The sequence below is a fragment of the Plecotus auritus genome, assembly GCF_963455305.1.
Source record: "Plecotus auritus genome assembly, chromosome: 3".
NCBI classification, from domain to species: domain Eukaryota; kingdom Metazoa; phylum Chordata; class Mammalia; order Chiroptera; family Vespertilionidae; genus Plecotus; species Plecotus auritus.
The window spans coordinates 111,096,322-111,121,995 of record NC_137772.1 but is presented as its reverse complement, the minus strand read 5'-3'; the positions used below and the strand labels follow the sequence as shown (position 1 = coordinate 111,121,995).

Here is a 25,674-nt window from a genome sequence, read left to right as displayed (position 1 = left end):
GCCTAGGTGCCCGTCAGCAGATGACTGGATCAGAAAACTATGGTACATCTACACAATGGAATACTATGATGCCATAAAAAAAGGAATTCTTACCATTTGCAGCAACTTGGATGGAACTGGAGAGCATTATGCTAAGTGAAATAAGCCAGTCAATGAAAGAAAAATACCACATGATCTCACTCATTTGTGGATAATAAAGAACATTATAAACTGATGAACAAAAAGATAGATACAGAGGCAGTTAGGCATCAAACAGACTGTCAAATTACAGCGGGAAGGTTAGGGAGAGGTGGGGGAGATAAGAGATCAATGCATGGACTTGTATGCATGCATATAAGCATAACCAATGGACGTAAGACACTGGGGGGTGAGTGGAGTGGTGGGGGGCAATGGGAAGATATGTACACATGTAATACCTTAAAAATGGAAAAAAAAATAAAAGAAAATAAAAAATAAAAGAAACATATATTAACTTTATTTTGTTATTGTTTTAAATCCTCACCTGAGAATATGTTTTTATTGATTTTAGAGAGGAATGGAGAAAAAGAAAGAAAAATGCATGTGAGAAACATCAATTGGTTGCTTCCTGTATGCACCCCCAAACAGGCATGGAACGTGCAACCTAGATATGTGCCTTGACTGGGAATCAAATCTACAACCTTTTTTGGTGCACGGGACCACTCTTCAACCAACTGAGCCACTTGGCCAGAGTTGTTAACTTTATTTTTAAATCTTTAAACACTGTTACATGGTTGTGGTTTATATTTAAGTTCATGAGAATTATGCAAGGTACCTTAGAGCAGAAATAATTGCTTCTGTATTTCTTAAAAATTGTATTTCTCAGGCTATAGTGATAATCTAAATAAACAGAATTGCTAAAGCAAAAGAAAAGCAGACTTTTTAAAACAAATACCTTAAAATTTGTTTTGTCCAAAAGATATATAAAAATTTTTACTTATGACAGTGAATTCTTGAAAATTATCAAAAGGTAGACAATGGCATAGGCTTATCTCAGCTTTATTTAAAATTTTAATTCAAATGAAATAATATCACAATAATACATAATATAATCAAAAATAGCAAATAACCTAATTCATTTTCCTGGTTCGTTCAAGCCTCCAGGCACCAGTCAAATATCGGAGTCGTATAAAAAGTAGGTCCTTGCCCATTTGTAGCCAGCTCCAAAATGGAACTAATTTAGAACCTGCGATTAAATAATAATTAAAAATAAATTGATTTAAACTCAGGAGAAAATACATCCATTTACAATTAATTTTAGTAGTCAGTCTACATGACTTTTGGGAGCTTCTAGGCACCTTAATTTTATTTATATTATGTATGTATGTTAAGCCCTTATGTCCATCTGTTCATTTAAAAGTGATTTTGGGGGTAGAAATTTTCATGTTTTAAACACCATTTTTCAGACTCATATATACTATAGAAAATCAAGTATACCTCCACAAATAATACAAATATAGATTAATAATCTGTGATAAGAAATCTAAGACAAAAACCTAATTTTTGTTCTAATTCTAACAAAGGCTCTTAATCAGCTAAAATTGTCCTGTAATTTCCAAGTGGCAATGTGCCAAGTCCAGGTAACTATATAAAATACACCTCTGAGCATGTTTTAATATTTTATATTTCTTGATTTCACTCTTGGAATTGTCTTCAATTCCTGACATTTACTTGTGGTAAATAAATAATAAAAAACATAAAGCACATATATACATATGTCGAAATGATGGAACTTTTTTTTTTAATAAATAAATGGGGAGGGCTACATAACCACGAAAAGACGTACGTCGAATCCAACGTAACCCAAGGACTGCCTGTATTGTGAAATGATTACCAAAATCAAGTTAATTATCATATCCACATAATTTATAAGTGATGGACATAAGAATTAAACATCTTCAATGTTAAAGTATTTTCTGTGGAAAACAAGAAAAACTAAACATCCTGAAGTGAAGTGAAATTTGGGAGGATCTAAAGTGAAAATTTCAGATGGCCCTGCAATATGGCCATCACTGAGTGATGACATAACACAATACTAAAAAAACGGTGATGGAAATAATACAGTTTATCTCATAAGACAATCAAGTTCCCTGTGTGTGCACAAGAAAGAAATCATGTGAGCACAGCAAGATGGCAGCTGCCTACAAGTCAAGAAGAGAGGCCTCCGTGTGAAACCTTCCTTGCCGGACCTTTGTTTAAAACTTCCTAGCCTCCAGAACTGTGAAAATTAAATTTCTGTAATTAAAAAAAAAATAAAATAAAAGAAAGAAAGAAAAAATATTTTCACTTCTAAACTCAGATCTTGTATTTTGTAGCTAGTTTTACTGAATTTCTTGGGCAGGACGGCAGGCCTAGTGAAGACCCGAAGACTGAAAAAATGTAGAAAGCAATAAGGCAGCAGGCAGTATGCTCTATGGAACTGCTTCTCAGAGTTAAGACAGCTGAGGAGGCCCTGATGGAGGAAGGAGGAACATTAGAACCAACTGTCTTTAATGGGCACCTGTATTTTCTCATGTATCCCCTACCCCTCTTAAGTTAAATATATAGTACTCACCTTCAATTTCAGTCCAGTTGACAGCAATTTCTGCTATTGGAATTTTAAAGAACTGTGCTATGTAAAGCAGTTCTACATCAAATGCCCTGGAATACAAAATATATTGGTATTTATTTTTAAAAAGAGTGTAACTAAATCTCTACCTTGGCATGTTTTAAAAAAACTTGAAAGGCAGATATAAAGCTTCTATCATCAAACTGATGGTCAGATTGACATCCTATCTAATAAAAGAGTAATATGCAAATTAACCATCACTCCACTACACCCACAAGTCACGCCCACAAGCCACGCCAAACAGCCAATCAGGAGCGAAAATGCAAATAAACCCAACCAAGATGGCTATGGCCACAGAGAACAGGAAGGAGGCTTGGGTTTCCCAGGCAATGGAGGAAGCCAAGCTTTCCGCCTGCCCTTGCCGGCCTAGGCCTCCACTCAAGGCTACAAAGTTTCAATGATAGAAGATACATAAATCCAAACAGAAACAGCGGCAGCCACGGAGCTGGAAAGAGCAGGAGGTTAGGGTTTCCCCCGGTGATGGAAGAAGCCAAGCTTTCTGCACACCCTGGCCGGCCCAGGCCTCCGCTTAAAGCTACAAAGTTTCAATTATAGAAGATACATAAATCCCCCCCCAAAAAAATGGCTGCCGCCATGGAGCAAGCAGAAGGCTTGACTCCGTTCTGGGCTACAAAGTTTCAATTGTAGAAGATAAATAAATCCCAGATACCAGGGCCTCTACTTGGGTCGCCGGGGGGCGTGGCCAGCCTGCAAACCACCACAGGCCCCTCGCCCAGGCCACCCCACGCCCCAAGGGAACCCCTACCCTGATCTAGGACACCCTTCAGGGCAAACCAGCTGGCCCCCACCCGTGCACCAGGCCTCTATCCTATCTAATAAAAGAGTAATATGCAGATTGACCATCACTCCAACACACAAGATGGCTGCCCGCATGTGGTCAAAGATCCTGCCCACATGTGGACACAAGATGACCACCACAAGATGGCCAGCAGGGAAGGGCAGTTGGGATGGACCAGGCCTGCAAGGGAGGGCAGCTGTGGACGATCAGGCCCACAGGGGAGGGTAGTTAGAGTTGACCAGGCTGGCAGAGGAGGGAAGTTGGGGGTGATCAAGCCTGCAGGGGAGGGCAGTTTGGGGGGACCAGGCCTGCAGGGGAGGGCAATTAGGTGTGACCAGGCCTGCAGGGGAGGGCAATTGGGGGGGACGCAGGCCTGCAGGGGAGAGCAGTTGGGGGGGACCAGGCCTGCAGGGGAGGGAAGTTAGGGGTGACCAAGCCTGCAGGAGAGGGCAGTTAGGGGTGACCAGGCCTGCAGGGGAGGGCAGTTAGGGGCAAACAGGCTGGCAGGGGAGCAGTTAGGCATCAATCAGGCTGGCAGGGGAGTGGTTAGGGGGTGATCAGGTTGGCAGGCAGAAGCGGTTAGGGGCAATCAGGAAGGCAGGCAGGCGAGCAGTTGGGAGCCAGCAGTCCTGGATTGTGAGAGGGATGTCCAACTGCCTGTTTAGGCCTGATCCCAGTGGATCCCAGATTGGAGAGGGTGCAGGCTGGGCTGAGGGACACCCCCCACCCCCCCGCACGAATTTTGTGCACCAGGCCTCTAGTAAGATCAAATAAAATCTAAGCAGTTCAGGAGCTTTAAGGCAAATAAAATAATTTGGTGTCACTGTATAACACTTAAATGAGAAATATCTCTACCACAACTCCAAAACTCCCTGGGATAAAAACAGCCTGCTGGCCCTAAGAAAACATTTAATTTCGGAAAGTTTCATGACTGATGGTTTTCAGTCCCAGTTTTAACTAACTCAAGGTACAGAATCGAGAGCATTTTCAACTGATTTAGAGAGCTGATAAAACAGAATTCTGAGAAGCTTTTGGACAGAATGTTCTCAATGACTTTAGAGTTGCTTGATTACACAATTCTACCAAAAGATCAAGGTTTCTTTACTAAATACAGGGTCCTTAGGGTCTGTCTTTTCCTTTTCCCTTCCCCAGGCCATCCTGGATAATAACAGTATCAATAATTACTAAAAGTGAAAAGCCAGTATAAACTAGTCTGAATGCCCTTTGAATATAATTAAATACATGCATAGGAATTAAATATAGTCTTGCTTTTACATACAATGTTAAAATCATCTCTTGTTTGAATTCCCAGTTTATCCTTCCTTCTATCCATGAGATGGGTTCTTTCTCAAAGCTCCTCTTCAATCAGCCCCTTGGTATAGTAAAATCTGTTCTCCTTATAGTTTTTGAATCCTGACTCAGTTTTCCTGAAATCTACTTAAAAATTTTTCTCAACCAAATCCTTCCTTTCACTGTCACTAAGATAAAAAAGAGAAGCATGCCTACCTGTGCTATACTTCTCCACACCCTTTTAACTGTCTCTAAAGCATAGATGTTCATCCTTGAGTCATTAAGACCCTACTTTCCAGACTGCATGGAACACACTTCAAACTTCCAGTGCTCAAAACCCATTTCTATTTGTTTTCCCTGATCCCAGACAACCAGAATTTGGAGTTTTGTTTTCTTGGCAATACTAACACCACCATCCAATATCCAACTAGTTTAAATCCCAAATATTTGGATAATTCAATGTGAAAACAATTTTTTAAAAAATATGTTTTTATTGATTTCAGAGAAGAAGGGAGAGGGAGAGAGAGAAACATCAACGCTGAGAGAGAATCGTTGATCAGCTGCCTCTCACACGTCCCCCCACACAGGGGATCGGGCTTGCAATCTGGGCATGTGCCCTTGACTGGAATCGAACCTGGGACCCTTCAGTCCACAGGCCGATGTTCTATCCACTGAGCCAAACCAGCTATGGTGAAAATAATTTTTAAAAACACTTAATCTTTTTCTTATCATAGTAAAATATCTACTTGAGAGGATAAAATAATATATAAAAGTGTTTTTTGTGTTTGTAAAAGAACTATGTAAAACTCATTTTAACTAAAATTGTGACACTCATGAAAGAAGGAAATACTCTGAATATTATGCCTGGTGCTTAATCCTTAACTCTCTCCTTTAACACAAAAGCAAAAAATTACCTAGTGGTCTGAGTTAGCTTTAATAATATTCAAGAATATGCCCTAAATGGTTTGGCTCAGTTGATAGAGCGTCGGCCCTGCCGACTGAAGGTTCCCAGGTTCGATTCCAGTCAAGGTCATGTACCTTGGTTGCGGGCACATCCCCAGTAGGGGGTGTGCAGGAGGCAGCTGATCAATGTTTCTCTCTCTTCGGTGTTTCTAACTCTCTAGCCCTCTCCCTTCCTCTCTGTAAAAAATCAATTAAATATATTTAAAAAAATAATATTCATTCTTGAACAAGATTATTCTTATGAACAAGATTATTAAGTATTTTTCTAAGGATATCAGGCATAGGCAGTGACTTATGAAAGACATAAAACATAAGAATGATGAAAAGAAGTGTGATGGGGAAGCACTGATTAAGTGAAATTACATTAAAAAAAACTGAAAGGACAATTATGTTTTCTTATACACTCCTAAAAATTTTAGAAAACAGTAAGATGTTTATTGTTTTAAATTACACTTCACATAACCATGTTATAGGTAAAAGAGCAATCTGTTACCAAAGAAAATGTTATAATTAAAATTCAGAAAATCCGTATAAGGGTTATTCCTTCATGGCTTTTGCAAATGTTGGGGAGCTACCATGTTTTCTTTTCCTACTCACTCCATGGTATACCTGTTACCTAACAAACTGATACATTCCAGGAGAACAAAGAGTATGTTAAGATTCCTTTAAACACAACAGACATTCACATACTCTATTGATCTTACCTGTAAGTCCACTAAAATTAAAATAACAATGAAGGAATAAAAACACCAGAAGAGAGGAGGAAATAACAATAATATATTTTTTGAAAGTTGGAAAGTGGGACAAGTGGTAATTAGGGAAAGTAGACAATGGTAGTGGGAGAAGCCTAGAAGCAGGCTAATAGGCGCAGAGCCCCCCAGTTTCAGGCACCAGAGGCCTCAAATGATGTCAACAAGTGAGGGTACAAACAGTGGATTCCCAGAAAATCAGGGAATGTGGATTTTCCTTTCCTCCAGTTAGTTCATGTCTCCTAGGCCGTAGATCAAAGGATCCCAATTCAGTGAAAATGACTAACCCAAAAGATAATGATAGTTGGAAGTTTCCCACACAAAATGGCCCCATCATTTAATCTGTAGTGAAATCTACTAGTCCACCAGAGGCTTTGACCCTTCACAGAGTTTCTGATGAGCTTTTTTAGAACCATAATAAAGACATCTGAGGATAGACTTTAATGACAAAAACAGAGAACTGGAGGACGGAAACAATGCAGAGAAAGTAATAAATGTTAAAGTTTTAAATAACACATTAAGTAGAGGAAGATGTTATAATCATAAAACAACAGAATAAAAAAATGAACACTGGAAGAGAAAAGTTACAGGAAATTAAAAATTTGAGAGCAGAAATAAAAATTCAAAAGGCGGGTTAAATGGTAAAATTGAAATCCCAAAAGAAAAAGAGAAAGAAAGGAGAAAAGATAAAATTATATAAACAGTAAGGAGGTTCAGTTTTATAAGAGAAAACAGAGAAAAGAGAGGAGATTGTCAAATAAACTATTAAAGGACAGTTCTCAGAAGTAAAGGACATGGGAGTTTCCAGATTTAGATAGTCTATTGAGTAATCAATAAAACATATGAAAAATAGCCATGTTAAAAGTCAGAAAAATGGCGGTTGAATAGGCAGACCTGTCATGCACCTTGTCCCAGAGACAAGACTGGAAATATAACTAAATTGGAGAACATTCACCTGGAATTACCAACTGAATTCCAGCTGAGGACCAGACTGGAAATATAACTAAATTGGAGAACATTCACCTGGAATTACCAACTGAATTCCAGCTGAGGAGGAGACTTATATCAAAGGGAGGAGAGAAAACACCTGGAGACCACACCTCCACAACTGCTCCCTTGACATGGTCAGGGGTGAACCACACAGTCAGCCAGCCTGAGAGGAGATACCATCCATGAACAGAACAATAACATTCAAGACACAACCACAACAGGAGAACCCAAATAACTCAAGCAAGAGACTTTCTTAAAGCAAGCAGCTCAGGAGATCTAAGAAATTGCACCACTGGGTCCCACAAAACACTACAAAAGACTACTCCACAAAGTCTGGGAGGCATAGCAGTTTGATCTACTACATAGAAAAAGAAACAAAAGGACAGCAAAAATGGGGAGACAAAGAAACAACCCCAAATGAAAGAAAAGGAGGAATAGCCAGAAAAGGAATTAAATGAAATGGAGGCAAGCAATTTGTTAAAGAATTCAGAGTAATGGCAATAAGGGTGCTCAAATAATTCAGTGAGAAATACCAGCAAGGTAATGAGAATTATAAGAAAATTAAGGAGTATATTACAGGACTTATTGAGAGCTATACAAACATGAAAACAGAGGTTGGAAGAATAAATAAGATTCAACTGGAAATGAGGAACGACAGCTGAAATAAAGAGCACCCTGGAAGAATTCAACAGTAGACCAGAAGAAGTTGAGAACCAAACCCATGAATTAGGAGGTAGGGATGAAAAAAACACATTCAGAGCAGCAAGTGGGGAAGAAAATTTAAAAAGTAGGAGCGTTTAAGGAAGCTGTGGGATAACATGAAATGAAACAACATTCGCATGATAGGAGTACCAGAAAGAGAAGAATCCAAGCAACTAATACAGAAACTGTTTGAAGAAACAATGGCAGAAAATCTCCTTAACCTGGTAAAGGAAAAAGTCACCCGAGTTCAGAAAACACAGAGAGTCCCAGCCAAGATGAACCTCAAAAGACCCATACCTAGACACACAATAATTAAAATGGCAAACATTAAAGACAAAGAATCTTAAAGGCTGTAAGAGAGAGACAGAAAGTTACGTACAAGGGAGCTCCCATTAGATTGTCAGCTGATTTTTCAACAGAAACACTTCAGGCCAGAAGGGAGTGGCATGAAGTATAGAAAGTAATGAAAACCAAGGGAATGAACCCAGACTAATCTAACAAGCAAAGCTATCATTCAAAATTGAAGGTGAAATAAAGAGCTTCGCAGACAAAACAAGGCTAAAAGGGTTTATTCCCACCAAACCAGCACTGCAGTACATGCTAAAGGAAATGGTGTAAGAAGAAATAGAAAGAGAAAAACATAGGCATAAAGAGTAAGAATGGCAACAAATAAGTACCTATCAATAACCTTAAATGTAAATGGCATAAATGCTCCATTCAAAAGGTATCGAGTAGTTGAATGGATAAGAAAACATGACCCTATGCTGTCTAACTTCAGGTCAAAAGACTCACAGAGAATGAAGTGAAGGGATGGAAAAAATTTTTCAGGCAAATGAAATTGGAAAAAAAAAAAAAGCTGGGGTAGCCCTGACCTGTTTGGCTCAGTGGATGGAGTGTCAGCCTGTGGACTGAGGGGTCCCAGGTTCGATTCCGGTCAAGGGCATGTACCTTGGTTGTGGGCACATCTCCAGTGGGAGGTATGCAGGAGGCAGCTGATCGATGTTTCTCTCTCATCGATGTTTCTAACTCTCTATCCCTCTCTCTTCCACTCTGTAAAAAATCAATAAAATATATTTAAAAAAAAAAAGCTGGGTTAGTAACACTAATATCTGACATAATAGACTTCAAAGTGATGGCCATAACAAGAGACAATGAAGGCCACTTTACAATACTAAAGAAATCAATACAACAAGAGGATATAACTCTGGTAAACATATATGCACCCAATACAAATATATAAAAAAACTTCTGGAGGATTTTAAAGGAGAAATGGACAGCAATACAATCATAGTAGAGGACTTCAACACTGCATCTACATAGCTGGATAGATGTTCTAGACAAAAAATTAAGGAAACAGCGATTCTAAACAACACACTAGACCAGAAGTAATTACATTTTCAGAATATTTCACTCCAAAGCTATAGAATATACATTCTACTCAAGTGCACATGGGACAATTTCAAAGATAAACCACATGTTAGGAAACAAAGTGAGTCTTTTTAAGTTTAAGAAGACTGAAATCATATCAAGCAACTTCATAGATCACAATAGCAAGAAATTAGAAATAAACTACAATAAAGACACTCAGAAATATTCAAACACATGGTGGCAAAATTGCATGTTATTAAACAATGAAGGGTTCACTAAAGAGATCAAGAAAGAAATCAAAAACTTCCTGGAAACAAAGGAAAATGATCACAAAACAACCCCAAATCTGTGGGACACAGCAAAAGCAGTACTGAAAGGGAAGTTCATAGCCCTACAGACCTTCCTCCAAGAACAAGTAAAATTAATAATAAATGATTTAACCCTACAATTTAAAGACTTAGAAAGGAAGAGTAAGTAGAAGGAAGGAAATTATAAAGATTAAATCAATGAAACCAAGAGCTGGTTCTCTGAAAAGATAAATAAGATTGATGAACTGTTAGCCAGACTCAAGAAACAAAGAGAGAGGACCCAAATAAACAAAATCAGAAACGAAAGAGGTGAAGTAACAACTGACCCCATAGAAATACAAAGGATTGTAAAAAAAACAAAACACACAAAAAAACTATGAACAACTATATAACAAGTTGGTCAACCTGGACAAAATGAACAACATATTCCAAGAAAAATACAATCTTCCAAAACTCAACCAGGAACAATCACAAAACTTGAACATGCCCATAACTACTAATGAAATTGAAGCAGTAATAAAAAAAGAACTCCCAGTAAACAAAAGCCCCAGTCCAGATGGCTTCAAGGGCAATTTTACCGAACATTAAAAGAAGAACTAACATCTAGCCTCCTCAAATTATTCCCCAAAAAATCCAAGAGGAAGGAACACTTCCAAGGTCTTTTTATGAGAATATCATTTGCTTAATTCCAAAACCAGGTAAAAACAGCACAAAGAAAAAGAATTACAGGCCAATATCCCCATGAACATAGAGGCTAAAATTCTCAACAAAATATTAGCAAATCCAATCCAGGAATACATTGAAAAGATCATACACCATGACCAAGTGGGATTTATTTTGGGTATGCAAGGCTGGTACAACATTCTCAAATCAATAAATGTGATACATCACATAAAAAACTTGGAAAACAAAAACCACATGATCATATCAATTGATGCAGAAAAGCATTTGACAAAATCCAACAATCTTTTTAGATAAAAACTCTCAGCAAATGGGAATATAGGGATCATACCTTAACCTAATAAAGGCCATATTTAACAAACCTTCAGCCAACATGATACTCAATGGGCAAAAACTAAAACCCATTTCCCCTAAGAATAGGAACAAGACAGAAATGTCCGCTTTCACCACTATTATTCAATATAGTGCTGGAAGTACTAGCCTCAGTTATTAGAGAAGAAGAAATAAAAGGCATCCAAATTGCAGAGGAGGGAGTAAAACTGTCATTATTTGCAGATGACATGATATTGTATATAGAAAACCCTAAAGATTCCACAAAACAGTACTAGATTTAATACAATATTTTGGCAATGTAGCAGGTTACAAAATTAACACCCAGAAATCGATGGCACTTTTATACACTAACTTAGAGGCCCGGTGCACTAAATTCGTGCACGGAGGGTGTGTGCGTGGGACGGGGGTGTCCCTCAGCCCGGCCTGCACCCTCTCACAATCTGGGACAGCTGGCTCGTAATTGCTCGCCTGCCTGATCACCCCTAACTGCTCGCCTACCTGCTTGATCGCCCCTAACCGCCTCTGCCTGCCAGATCGCCCCTAACCATTCTACCTGCCTGTCTGATCGCCCCTAACTGCTCGCCTGCCTGCCTAATCGCCCCTAACCACTCTAACTGCCTGCCTGATTGCCCCTAACCGCCTCTGCCTGCCTGCCTGATCGCCCATAACCACTCTGCCTGTCTGATCGCCCCTAACTGCTAGCCTGCCTGCCTGATTGCCCCTAACCGCCTCTGCCTGCCTGCCTGAGAGGAGGGGTTCAATGGGGAAAATAACAATAAAAAGCTGACATGTGTTATACTTTCAACAATAAAGTTAATTTTTTAAAAACAACCATGTTAAGCCCTGGAGGTGTGGTTCAGTTTAATGGGTGTTGTCCCATGCACTGGAAGGCTACTGGTATGATTCCTGGTCAGGTCCCATACCTATGTTTCAGGCTGGATCCCAGTAGTGGACATGCAGGAGGCAGCCTATTGGCATTTCCCTCTCACAAAGGTGTTTCTCTCTCTTTCCCTCTCTAAAAACCAATAAAAAAATCTTTTAAAAAATGGACATAAGTTTCTGAATACTTCCAAAGGTGGTGGGTGGGAATGGGGGTATGTGGAGACAACATACCATAGTACCATATCAAGATTCACATCATCTACAGAACTGAACTACATAAAAACACTGATTTCCAACCTAATTTTTTTTCCAGCTAACTATTAAATAAATGTGAGAATAAAGATACCTCTTTCCATGCAAAATCTCAAAGTTGCCTTCTTATAATTTAGGGAATTGAATAGAGGATGTGCTCCACTACAATAGGAGTGTAAACCAAGGAAAAGAAAAGGGAGAATAGGAACTGTACAGGAGGCCAGAGAACTAGAAAGTAACATCCAAGGAGGAGAATTTGTACTCCTGATGGATTATAATATAATATAATAAATATAATAAATATAATAATATAATAATATAATATAATATAATATAATATAATATAATATAATATAATATATAAAAAACATAAGATAGCTATTATCTTCTTAAATAATTTTTTAATCCTCACCTGAGGATATGCTTATTGATTTGAGAGATATCGATGTAAGACACATCACTCAGTTGCCTCCCATACATGCCCCAAAACCTAGATATGTCACTGACTGGGAATCGAATCCGCAACCCTTTTGTTGCATGAGATGATGTTCCAACCAAGTCACCTGGCTGGGGCAATAGTTATTATTTGTAGAAAAACAAAAAGTATTACAAGAAAGGTAATATTCATATTGCATCCTGTAGTTTTTTAAAATATATTTTTTATTGTTGATAGTATTACAGATATCTCCCATTTCCACCACCCCCCCTTTACCAACCTTCTCCCAGCCCCTACCTGCCCCTAGCCGAGGTAAATGTAAATTATCTTTACATAGCTGTAACAATTACATCAATACTGATGTAATCCAAAGTTATTTTTAAACTATACTAGGAGAATAAGTGTGGAGGGTGCACAGAAATTTAGGAGAACTAATTAGGTATCCATTAATTTTCTATTTTGAAAAGTAATATATAAAACTGAAAAATGGACACGTAGCTATGCAAAACCATTCTGAATAGGAAAACAAATACTACAAAAAACAGTATAGTGTTGGAAGTGGCTATAGTTAGAGAGTATGAATTGGGGGTGGTGGGAAATGGCATTAGGGACAACTGTTTTTTTTTGTTAGAATCCTTATGGGGCTGACTTTAAATTAGAAACATGTATAACATTGATTAAAAATAGAATGTATTTATCAGAAGAAAATACATTTCAAAAGAATTCATTTTTAAACTTACTCATAAATTGGGTTAAATTACACCTTAAGATTAAATAGAAAGAATTTAGCTGAGGTACATGTGAGGATGGAGATTCTATACATATATATTTACTAGAGGCCCAGTGCATGAAATTCGTGCGCGGGTATGGTCCCTAGGCCTGGCCTGCAATCAGTGCCATCTTCCCCGGCTGCCTGCAGCTGGCTCCGCCCTCCACCACCACCCACCCCAGTTCCCCGTTTGCCATCGGGTGATCAGAGCCTGCTGGCTGGGGGAGGAACTGAGAGGTTTGCTGTTCCGACCGCTTCCCAGCCCCGCCCCCCGCCACAGGTCACCCTCTGTGTGTGGGGCGACTGGTGGGGGTGTTGGCCTGGCGCCGCCCGTCCCCAGCAATCCATCCCTGTTTCCCTGTTCCCCATCTGGAGATCAGAGTCTGCTGGCCGGGGGAAGGGACCGAGAGGGTGGCCATTCCTGCCCCTGCTGCAGGTCGCCCTGTGTGTGGGGGGCTACTGGCGAGGCGGGGGCGTTGGACTGGCGCTACCCATGTCCCCCGCCACCCACCCCCAGTTCCCCTTTCCCCATTGGGAGATTGGAGCCTGCTGGGTGGGGAAAGGGACTGAGAGATGGTCAGTGCACCTCATAGTGACTGGTTAAGTGGTCGTTCTGGTCATTCCACTGTTAGGGTCAATTTGCATATCACCCTTTTATTATATAGGAGAGAGGCCTGGTGCATGGGGGTGGTGGCTGGCCTGCCCTGATGGGGGCCCCAGATCGGGGTGGGGATCCCCGCTGGGGGTTGGGGCCAGCCGGGACGAGGGGCCACGGGTGGTTTATAGGCTGGCCATGCCCCCGATGGGGATGGGTGTCCCTGCTTGGGGGCGGGGCCAACTGGGGCGTGGGGCCGCGGTCATTCTGGTGGTTCTGCCATTTCGGTCACTGGGCTTTTAATATATAGGATATTTAACATTACCTATACTCAAGTCTGTAATTCTGAATAAAAGAAATATCTAGTCTTTTAACTTCAGCTATATGTTTTCTAATACCTAGAAACTCAACTTGGGGGTTTTAATGAAATTCATTTGAAAAATCTGAATGAATCTTTAGGATAAATTCTTTAAGAAAGAAGTCTCAGGTGACATATGGAAATAAACAGATGCACAATTCGATTTCTCTAATTTATACTACATAAAAAAATCTTTTCTTTAGTCTTTCTTGACTAAAAAGTGTACATGATTTTGATTTAAAGAAATGTTTAAATGACAACTATTTATGAAAAGTGGTAAAGAAAATACTGCTAACTAAGTTGATACATGCATATTTGGTAGTTCTCCTTTACAGGTCCAAATTAAACATAATTGGACCATAAAGAAATGTGAGAGGCTAAAATTTTAAGTCAGGTCAGTACTATGCCAACCAAGTCCAAATAAATAATTTAAAAGGCATGCATATGCCGAAACCGGTTTGGCTCGGTAAATAGAGCATCGGCCTGCGAACTGAAATGTCCCAGGTTCGATTCTGGTCAAGGGCATGTACCTTGGTTGTGGGCACATCCCCACTGGGAGGTGTGCAGGAGGCGGCTGATCGATGTTTCTCTCTCATCGATGTTTCTAACTATCTATCCCTCTCCCTTCCTCGCTGTAAAAAATCAATAAAAATATATATATTTTTTAAAAAGAGGCATGCACATGACATAACATTTAAAGAAGAAAAACAAAATTTTTAAATGTTCTTTAACTAAAACTCTCCCAATATCCTGGAACTATGTTGTCCAATACAGTAGCCACGATGGGGATAAAGATATGCTGAGGGAACAGCGTATTTCAAGATAGAGAGTTCAGAAGCATTGAGAGCTGCTGATGGGTTAATTACTAGTAAGACAATAAATTGTCATATAAAACATGACCACTGAATTTAACAACATGAAGGTAACCATATGTTTAGATGTAAGGATGAGGGAAAATTCATATTAAGGTGGGGTGAAGAGTGAAGTGGGAAATGAGAAAATGGTGAGAGTGAATACAGACCATTCTTTCAAGAAAAGGTCAGCTATGAAAGCATACAGGGCTAGAGCTGAAGGGATGCTGGGTGGGGGGCAGTAGTGTCAATAGAGAGAATTTTTCTTTAATGGGAATAGAAATTTAAAATTGTTTTTAAAACTTATGGGAAAGATCTGATTGAGGGGAAAAGGCTATGTATAATAGAAAAAAACAAACAAGATTAGGTTCTTAGAAGGTGGAAGGAGATGCAGAAGATTGGTCTTAGGCAGGAGAGAGAACTTAACTCCTGTAAAGAAAAAAAAAGAAAGCTTAAGGACACAGGATTTTTCAGTCCTCTCAATTTATACTGTCTATAATTAAAATGAATTCATAACTTTATATCCAACCAGTAAAAGTATATAGGCACAGATTACATATAAAAAGTGTCAATTCTGTTTAAACCTGGATGTTCATTATGAGAATAGAGGCCTGCTTCTCATTACCTGAAATAACGCTGTATAATAAGATATACCAGATACATTCCAGTTAGGAACCTACCATCGTTCAATGTGTAGAGATGAAAACGTCCGTGAAGCTGCTTCTCGTGTTAATAATTTGAACCCACACTGTGTGTCTCTGATTCCTTTGACACAAAGGAACCACACCAGGAAGTGGAATCCATACATGAGCAGAGTACGGAAGTAAGAACGCTGAAACAAAGACAATAAAAATGACTTTTCCATTTACCTATAAAGGAGACAGTGAAAACACCTGGCTGTACACAACTGCAATTAATATGTAATTGGCTGGGTAGATCTTACATGTGAACACCATTGTTCCATTAACTTTACTGAAAAAGTGTATCATAGAAACTGTGAAGATACTGTCTGCTTAGAGCAGGGCAGAGGCACTCTGGAGGTTGAGTCAGACAAGAAGAATCACAGTACCTGTGAGAGATCAGAGCTTGAATTTACCAGAAGCATAGCATAGCAGTTTAAGCTGCTATACACAAAGAGAACATCTCATTCACCTATTTTGTGCCTCTTTGTCCCAAATACACTTCAGTTTCAAAAGAGGTGACAGTTACCAGAATATCTTGAAAAAGCAAAACAGTAAAATTTGAACCTAAAGTTCAATACCTAGCTAATAAAAATGATAAAAGTGGTACTGCATAATATCACAAAAGTTTCAGACTAGAAAGGAATTTGAAACAAAAACCCAGTATGCCTAATTAGGCATGACATACCCGATTAAACATACTTTAACAATTAAGTTCTTTAATACTTTAGATACTAAACTTAAGTAATCTTTACTCCTATTTATTAATTATTGTTATTAGTAATTAATTTCATTATTAGTAACAACAGGACATAATATTTTATTATTCATTAAACACTGAAAACTTCTACACTAATAAAAGAGAAACATGCTAATTGACCGTCCCTCTGCTATGCCCACAAGCCAATCAGGAGCGAGTATGCAAATTAACCCAACAAAGATGGCAGCGACCACAGAGCTGGAACGAGCAGGAGGCTTGGGTTGCCCCCGGCAATGGAAGAAGCCAAGCTTCCCGCCCTCCCTGGCCAATGCTCAAGGAGTTGCTGGGGGCCTGGGTCACTGGGGCAACCCAGGCTTCCAGCCGGCCCTAGCCTCTGCTCAAGGAGGGGCTGGAGAAAAAAAAAAAAAGGAGGGGCTTGGAACCTGGGTTGCCAGGGGGCGTGGTCAGCCTGAAAACGACCCTCAGCCCCTTACCAAGGCTGGCCAGGCAGCCCAGTGGGGACCCCCACCCTGAAGGGGGTGTGGCCATCCTGAAAACAGCCCTCAGCCCCTCACCCAGGCTGGCCACGCCCCTCTGTGGGGACCCTCATCCCATGGGGGCGTGGCCAGCCTGCAAACCACCACAGGCTCCTCACCCAGGCCGCCCCATGCCCCAAGGGAACCCCACCCTGATCCAGGACACCCTTCAGGGCAAACCAGCTGGCCCCCACCCGTGCACCAGGCCTCTATCTATACTAATAAAAGGGTAATATGCTAATTAGACTAGGAGACCTTCCAGGAGACCTTCTGGATGTTCTTCTGGACAAAGCCATGGTGGCGGGGCCGAGGTGGAGGCGGTTAGAGGCCAAGAGGGGAGGGCAGTTGTGGGTGATCAGGCCAGGACGGGATGGCAGTTGTGGGTGATCAGGCTGGTGGGGGGGGGGGTGCTGTTGGGGGTGAGCAGACCAGCAGGGGGGCCAGTTGGGGGTGAGCAGGCCGTCAGTGGGGGTCAGTTGGGAGTGATCAGGACAGCGGGGGGGGGGGGGCAGTTTGGAGTGAGCAGGCCAGCAGGGGGGGAGCAGGCCAGTGGGGAGGGGAGATGGGGGTGAGCAGGCCAGCGGGGGGGGGGGCATTTGGGGGTGAGCAGGCTGCAGGGGGCAGTTGGGGGTGAGCAAGCCTGAAGGCAGAGTGGTTAGGGGCAATCAGAAAGACAGGCAGATGAGCGCTTAGGAGGCAGCAGTCCTGGATTGCGAGAGGGTTTTCCAACTGCCAGTTTAGGCCCATTCCCTGTAAACTGGCAATAGGACATCCTTTAAGGGGTCCCAGATTGAAGAGGGTGCAGGCTGGGCTGAGGAACACCACGCCCATGCATGAATTTTGTGCACCGGGCCACTAGTTAAATCTTAACAATAATAGATCCTTAGTTATCACTGTATTCAAGACTTTCATATTTGGAATTAAAAAAGACAGGATCTCTTAACATGGGTTAATAGACCCATGAAATAATAATTAGATATTTATATAAACAACCTATTATGAGTCTATGTAAAATATTTAATATCGTATACCAGTAGAGAAAAGTCTGTTCACCCTTTTTTTTTTTGTAATTGTAATCTTTAGTATCATTCTTCATTCACATAGCTTTTTATATCATCATTGAAAGAATCACGACTCATTGATAACATAAGTAGAAAAAAAGCCCACTGAATTAAGAGACCTATATTCAAATTCATTAATAATTAGGGTAACCATGAGCAAGTTACTTACACACTCTGTCTCACTTTCCTCATCTGAAAATGGGAATGAAAATGCCTACTTTCAGATGTTATCACAAGAATTCAATGAGATAATATTAAAGCCTTTAGCCAAGTATTTGGCACAGAAAGTAATAGAAACTCAATAAATATTTTTAATAAGGAAAGCTTGAAAGCTCATTTTAATATTTTGACCACAATTTCACTCATGTAAATAGGCCAAGAAGGGAAGGAAGAAAAAAATATTTATAAAGTATATAAAATAAACTTTTTGAAAGGATCTAACGCTTCTCATTTATCACCTAGAAACTCTAGTTATGTTTTGATGTAATTATGTCCTATGTCTCTAAGTAGATATGGCAGAAACCTAATCTTAAAATACTCTGGGAATTTCACAACACCTTGCCTTCCATATAAAATATTTCCAATAAATACTGGTTGACTGATTAATCCTTCAAAAGAGCATTTACGCTTAGGAAAGGAACAAGTAGAAATTCAAAGACAGAAAAATAAAAACTAAAAGGTAGAAAAACAATGGCTATAAACGATTTTTCTTGAATGTGATTTAGGTGACCTTACTAGTTATAAAATAAAAATACTCATGACTGTTTTTGCTTCGATGTGAATAGAAGATTTTTGTTTGTTTTAAGATAAAGGCTATTTTTAAAATCTAGAAACGTGAAGTTCACATGAATACATTAAATTTGATGTGTAGCATATTTAAATGTATAACAATTAACTACAAAGAAGATCTTTCTTTAATTTTAAAAACCTGGGAAAATATCTTAAATTTAAAAGACAACTGAAAATATATTATAAGATAAACTTAATAAAATAAAGCTAACAAAGTCATAGAATAGCAGTATATGAACTTCTGGTAGACTTTTAAAAGCATCAAGGAAAAAGACATTCACTACTTCAGTATTAAAAATAATCTTTCTAATGTTATGAAATATAAACAAGGAATTCAGGTAAAATTTAAAGGAATTTCATTATCTTAAAATAAGAAGTTCAAAGAAGTCCCAAGATGTCTTCAAAGAAAATCTAAAGACATCACGTAGTAATAGATTCTATTTTGAATCTTTTAAATGATAAATTCAAGAATACCCACACAATATAAACATTATTATTATAACTGTTACACAGAACAAATGGGAATATGAATACATTTAAGTGTGCTAAAAGACTCCATCAGTGCTGTATCCTGTTTTACTTCCAAGGGAGCAGAACACATGGTAGTGTTAACTGAGAATATGTTTAAATGTATTTAGAAAATATAAGTCTGAAATCTATGCAATTAAGCTATTGAAGTCACAGTTTATTATTTTAATTATTAATTCTTTTGTAACTTTTTCACTATCCACAATACAGGGGTTTATGTTAGCTACAGCACATTCAGAAAAAAACTGAGTGCTCAGAAATGGGAGGCCATGCTGCAGTTTCTTGGACATGTGGCAAAAGGATGTGTTGTTTCTCGGAAAGGATCTTCAATAAGATTTAGTTCTGGAAGCTCTCACTTCTGAACAACACTGTGGCATAAGTAAGAGTGGTACTCACTCCCTCCCACAACCACATCAAAATTACAACTAAATTACAGAATAACCATCATTCAGAACCAATTGAAATCTGACTGAATGGAAGTCCTACAACTAGGGAATTAAAGAAGAAGCCATATCCAGACTGTGAGGGGAGGTGAAGATGTGGAACAGGCTGTTACCACACCAAAATGTGGCAGATAAAAATTGGAAGGGATATCTCAGCTGTGGAGCCCCACCTTGAGGAGCAAGGGGTCCCAGCCCTACACGAGCACCCCACCCCCAACCCTGGGTTCCAGTGCTAGGAAGAGAAGTCCTCATGATTTTTGGCTGTAAAAACCAGCAGGGATTGAGGATGAGGAAGACAAAGGCTGCTGGAATCCCAGACAATTCCTCTTAAAGGGCCCATTCAGGGACTTAGTCAGACTCACTCCCTCTGAGCTTCAGTGCTGGGACTGCAGCTTGAAAAGCAACAGAGACATATGGGAAGGAACAAAATTATCTGGCATCAGGGCAAGAACTGGGCAAACAAGTTCTCCCAGACAGAAGTGCTGTCTGAGTCCAATGATCCTTGGATGAGCCTTCCCCCACAGAGCTGGCACGTGGGAGTCATATCTGAGTCTCCATCAACATGGCTCACACTGTTTGTCCTTGCCCCCTCCCATTGCCCACCCCCCCAACACCAGTGATTCCTTGAGGCCCCGTGACATACAACTTCACAACTTTCGGGCTCATCTAAGCTGTTTCCAGCAGCTTTTCCATACTAATGGCCTGTCTTGCTCATGCTTCAGATTCTCCTAAAAATCTCTCAAACAAGCAGCAGCTGGCCTCAGCATGCCCAGTAACTCTCACTAAGTGGCCTCAGGGTGGTACTCACAGCAGCAGGCCTTGGGCCTCCCCTGGGCACTCCAAACCCAGCACAAGTAGCAGCCATCTGCAGACTGCTTTGTAGCTCACACTGGGTGGCCCTCACCAGAACAAAAGCAGTGGCTGACATTGGCCTGCAACTCTGGGAAGCCTCACAGACAGTAACTCAGTGGACAGCTTTAGACTATGTCAAAGCAGCATGGCTCAACCACCTCTATAGGCAACACACTCAATGAGCAGACTAAGCAAGCACTATAGCCCCACTGAAGTAAGTCCTGCTCTGTGAGATGGGCCCCTACACAGTTGATTATCCACAGTAGTCAAAGGTCAGTGGTTGGTGGTCATAGCCAGTCCTTGCAGCTGATTGACCTGGGGGTAAATCCCTCCTCTTGCCAAGCCAACAGCAATCAAAGTTAAACTACAAGAGGAGGTAGTACACAGTCCACATGGGAGATACCCCTTGAAGGCCCTGCTTGGGTGATCAGGGAGGTTGTGCCACCAGAACACTGACTACATAGGCCATTCTACAAAGTTGGGAGATGTAGCAGCTCTACCTAATACATAGAAACAAACAAAAGGAGGATGCCAAAATGAAGAGACAAAGAAATGTCCCAAATGAAAGAACAGAACAAAACTCCAGAAAAATAAAAACTAAACAAAATGGAGAGAAGCAATCTACTAGATTTAGAGTTCAAAACACTGGTTATAAGGATGCTTAATGTACTGAGTGAGAAACTCAGCAGAATAAAAAGACTAGTCAGAAATAAAGGATAAACTAACAGAAGTAAAGAATAATTTACAGAGAATTAACTCTAGAGTAGATGAAACCAAGAATCAAATTAGCTATTTGGAATATAAGGAGGCAAAAAACACCCAATCAGAACAGAAAAAAGAATAAAAAAAAAATGAGGATAGTTTAAGGAGCCTCAGGAAAACTTCAAGTGTACTAACATTCACATCATGGGGGTGCTGGAAGGAGAAGAGAGGGAACAAGAAATTGAAAAAATGATAGAAAGCTTCCCTAACTTGGTGAAGGAAATAGACATAAAAGTCCAGGAAGCACAGAGTCCCAAACAAGATGAAACCAAAGAGGCCTACATCAAGACACACCATAATTAAAATGCAAAAGGTTAAAGACAAAGAGAGAATCTTAAAAGCAGCAAGATAAATGTAGTTAGTTACCTACAAGGGAGTCCTCCCATAAGACTGTCAACTGATTCTCAACAGAAACTTCTGCAAGCCAGAAGGGAGTAGCAAGAAATATTCAAAGTGATGAAAAACAAGGACCTACAACCAAGATTTCTCTACTCAGCAAAGTTATCATTTAGAATCGAGGGACAAATATAGAGCTTCCCAGCAAGAAAAAGCTAAAGGAATTCATCACTACCAAACCAATATTATATGAAATGTTGAAGGGTCTTCTTAAGAAGGAAAAAAAAAGAAGATAAAAAATGTGAATGATAAAATGGCAATAAATACATACCAATCAATAATTGACATCTAAAAACCAAAATAAACAAACAAGCAGAACAGAAACAGACTCATAAATATAGAGAACATTTTGACGGTGGCTAGATGGGCAGGAGACTAGCAAGATGGGTGAAAAGCTGAAGGGATTAAGACGTACAGAATAGTCATGGGGATGTAAAGTACAGCATAGGGAATGAAGTTACTAATATTCTAATAACTATGCATGTTGTCAGATGGATGCAAAATTTATTGGGGTGATTGATTAGTAAGTTATGCAATATATAACAACTAGGGTGTACACCTAAAACTAACATAATAATGTATGTTAGCTGTAATTAAAAAAACAAAAATGAATATGAGTGGATTAAAAAACTCTGGTTCATCTACACAATGGAATACTATGCTGCTATAAAAAAAGGAACTTTTACCATTTGCAACAGCATAGATGGAACTGGAGAGCATTATACTAAGCGAAATAAGCCAGTCAGAGAAAGGTAAGTATCACATAATGTCACTCATATGTGGGATAAAATGATCAACATAAACTGATGAACAAAAATAGATCCAGAGAGAAGGTAACACTGAACAGACCGTCCAACCGAAGAGAGAAGGCAGGGGAGGGGAGGGGAGAAGGGTAGAGATCAACCAAAGGACTTGTATGCATGCATATTAGCATAACCAATGGACACAGACACTGGAGCTGTAGGGGTTTGTCCTGGAGGGTGTAAGTGACAGGGGGAGAAGGGGTTGGGGGATCAATCAGGGAAAAAGGAGACATAATACTTTAAAAAATTTTAAAAAAGCAAAAAAAAAAAGATTTAAAATTGGAAAAAAGATAGGTATAGTTCTATGAGATCATCTGGAATTGAAATACAAGCCTTCTGAATAGCAGTTATGCATAGCATCTGCAGTAGACAATAGCAGGTCCTTAGTCAGTGGATAAATTTATCCTTTTATCTTATAGAGTAGCAGCCAATTCTATGGGGTCCAAAAGCACTAAATCAATCACTTATTTTTAAAATTGTTTGTTGTTTGTTTATTTAGACATCTATTTGTTGTTCCACTCATGCATTCATTAGTTGCTTTTTGTATATGACCTTACCGGAGATTGAACCCACAACCTTGGTATATACGGATGATGCTCTAATCAACTCATCTACCCGACTGGGGCAAATCAGTTAGTTTTAGAGTTGGAGGGATGGATGGAACACAAGATAAATTATAAGCATACAGATCATGAGACAGAGCTCTTGATGTCTGCCTAAAACCAGAATTGGGTAAAATAAGATTTAGACCTTACACAGTCTCATTTAAATACTATTCTAATAAAAACTAAAAGAATTTTCAACTAATGGGAGTTCTAAGTGAAAATAATTTAGAGCATTAAAACCAAAACCAAAACACAGTTCCTTTATATTGTCAACAACAATAAATATAGGTTGCAATTATCTCTTGCTTTGATTACTTCAATAGCTTCCTAATCATTGCTTCCTATTTCTCTAATCTACCTTTATCTTTTACCAAGTAGATTATCCTTTTTTCCTACATTGATATAGTTTTTTAAAGGAAAAAATTAATTCACAAAACCATCCTATATAACAAAAGGGTAATATGCAAATTGACCTTAATGGCAGAATGACGGGTCGCTATGACGTGCACTGACCAATAGGGGGCAGACGAACAACACAGGAGCTGCCACCTGGTGGTCAGCGCGCTTCCACAAGGGGAGTGCTACTCAGCAAGAAGTTGGCTCATGGCTGGCTAGTACAGTGGCGGTGGCGGGAGCCTCTCCTGCCCCCACGGCAGCACTAAGGGAGCGGGCCTAAGCTGTCTGGCAGGGAGTGGGCCTAAGCCGTTAGTCCGACATCCCCCGAGGGCTCCTGAGCTTAGAGGGATGTCTGACTGCCAGCTCAGGCCTGTCCCCCTGGGGAGCGGGCCTAAGCCATGAGTCGAACACCCCCCAAGGGGTCCCTGACTGCGAGAGAGCACAGGCCGGGCTGAGGGAGCCCCCCCTCCCGAGTGCACAAATTTTCGTGCACCAGGCCGCTAGTCTATCTGTATAAAAGGCTAATATGCTAAGTGTCCTTCCCTCTGTCTGGGTAATGACATCAAGTAGCAGCACCTGGCTTTCTCTCCCTAGCGACGAATAGCCTCTTTGGAGTTTCTTCAGGCCAGGAACATGACTTGCTTTATAGCCAGGTGGAAACACTTCACACTGTAACCAAATATCTGTGAAGGGTTTTCCTGTGCCTCATCTCATTTGATCCTCACGGAAGTCCTGGAGTAGGTAGATAAGAGACTCAGTAGAATACTATTTTCTATTCATTAGCCAGAAAACAGAGATTTAGAAAGTTTAGAAAGCTGACCCGAGCCCTAACCGGTTTGGCTCAGTGGATAGAGTGTCGGCCTGCAGACTGAAAGGTCACAGGTTCAATTCTGGTCAAGGGCATGTACCTTGGTTGCGGGCACATCCCCAGTGGGAGGTGTGCAGGAGGCAGCTGATCAATGTTTCTCTCTCATCAGTGTTTCTAACTCTCTATCCTTCTCCCTTTCTCTCTGTAAAAAAATCAATAAAATACATTTAAAAAACAAAAAAAGAAATTTGACCCGACTGAAAAGAAGAAATGGTGGACCTTGAAAATAACTTCTGGTTTTCTCACTGTGCAGAATATAATCAAAAGTTGCTACAGTTAAATATTTTACCTTTTTTCTCCCTGCGTGATCTACAATAATAGTGTGCTTTGTGTTGATGTTTACTGCTGTGTTGCTGACAATTACCTGAAAGAGAAGTTGGGATACTTCAATGGGCTGGAAAAAGTTTAGCTAAATCAGAAAGCAAGTTTGTTTTATATCTATAAAAGGCTAAGTTGAGGAGGAGAACCAAGATGGCGGCATAAGTAAACATCTATACTTGCAGCCTCTCACAACCACATCAAAATTACAACTACAAGGCAGAACAACTACCACCCAGAACCGTGGGAAAGCTGGATGACTGCAAGTTCCACAACTACAGAGGTAAAGAAAGTGCATTGAGACTGGTAAGAGGTGCGGAAGCGTGGAAAGTGCTGGCACCTGGATATGCTGCTCTTTTAATCGGGAGGGAGATACAAGCTCCCGCTTGCTCTGAATGCCAGTTCCGAGCTAGACTCTGGGGGACCCAGACACATACGGGAGAACCTGGAGTGTCTGGCATTGGGACAGGAACTCAAGGGCAGCTTTATCTCAGAGGTGCTCACAACAATCATTGTTCCTGCACCAGGGTGCAGGATGCGGAGAACTGAGGACCTATCCTGTGCAGGGCTGACTGGCAGCCATTGCTGTTTGCTCTGCCCTAGTGATTCCCAGAGACCCCACCCCACCCAATTTACAACCATAACCAAGCTGTGCGCATTGGCTTTTGCATATGAATGGCCTGTCCTTTCTCCACCTAAAACCTGTCAAACTGCAACTGGGTCAGAGAGCCCCAGAGCTTCTGAAGAAATAATGACAGAAAACTTCCCCTACCTGGTGAAAGAAGGCCCCAGGCCCAGCAGCAGCAGCCTGCCTTGCTTCACAGCTAGGCCTCGTCTGGGCACTTCGAAACTCCATACAAAGAGGAGGAATCTGCAGATGTCTCTGTAGCTCCTGCTGGGCAGCCCCAGACAGTGGCTGACCTTGCACCTCCTTGGAGATCCAAGAGCCAGTGTACCCAGTGGTCAATGCGAGACCATACTGGAT

At 40.4% G+C, this 25,674-nt stretch overlaps 1 protein-coding gene across 4 annotated transcripts in view; it reads right to left on the bottom strand.

Moving 5' to 3' along the window:
- Positions 1-703: 703 nt before the first annotated feature.
- The window catches only part of ALG5 (ALG5 dolichyl-phosphate beta-glucosyltransferase), a 91,835-nt gene continuing 66,864 nt past the window's right edge, over positions 704-25,674 (bottom strand). For 3 of the 4 annotated variants that reach the window (XM_080661877.1, XM_080661878.1, XM_080661879.1), the window contains 3 exons: positions 15,633-15,784; positions 2,573-2,658; positions 705-1,204 (listed from right to left, as the gene is read on the bottom strand). In XM_080661877.1, coding sequence (XP_080518003.1) covers positions 1,089-1,204; positions 2,573-2,658; positions 15,633-15,784 — 354 coding nt within the window. In that variant the 3' untranslated portion in view covers positions 705-1,088. Of the gene's footprint in view, positions 1,205-2,572; positions 2,659-15,632; positions 15,785-25,674 lie in introns of all 4 variants that reach the window. The other variant, XM_080661876.1, reaches the window with a different exon arrangement.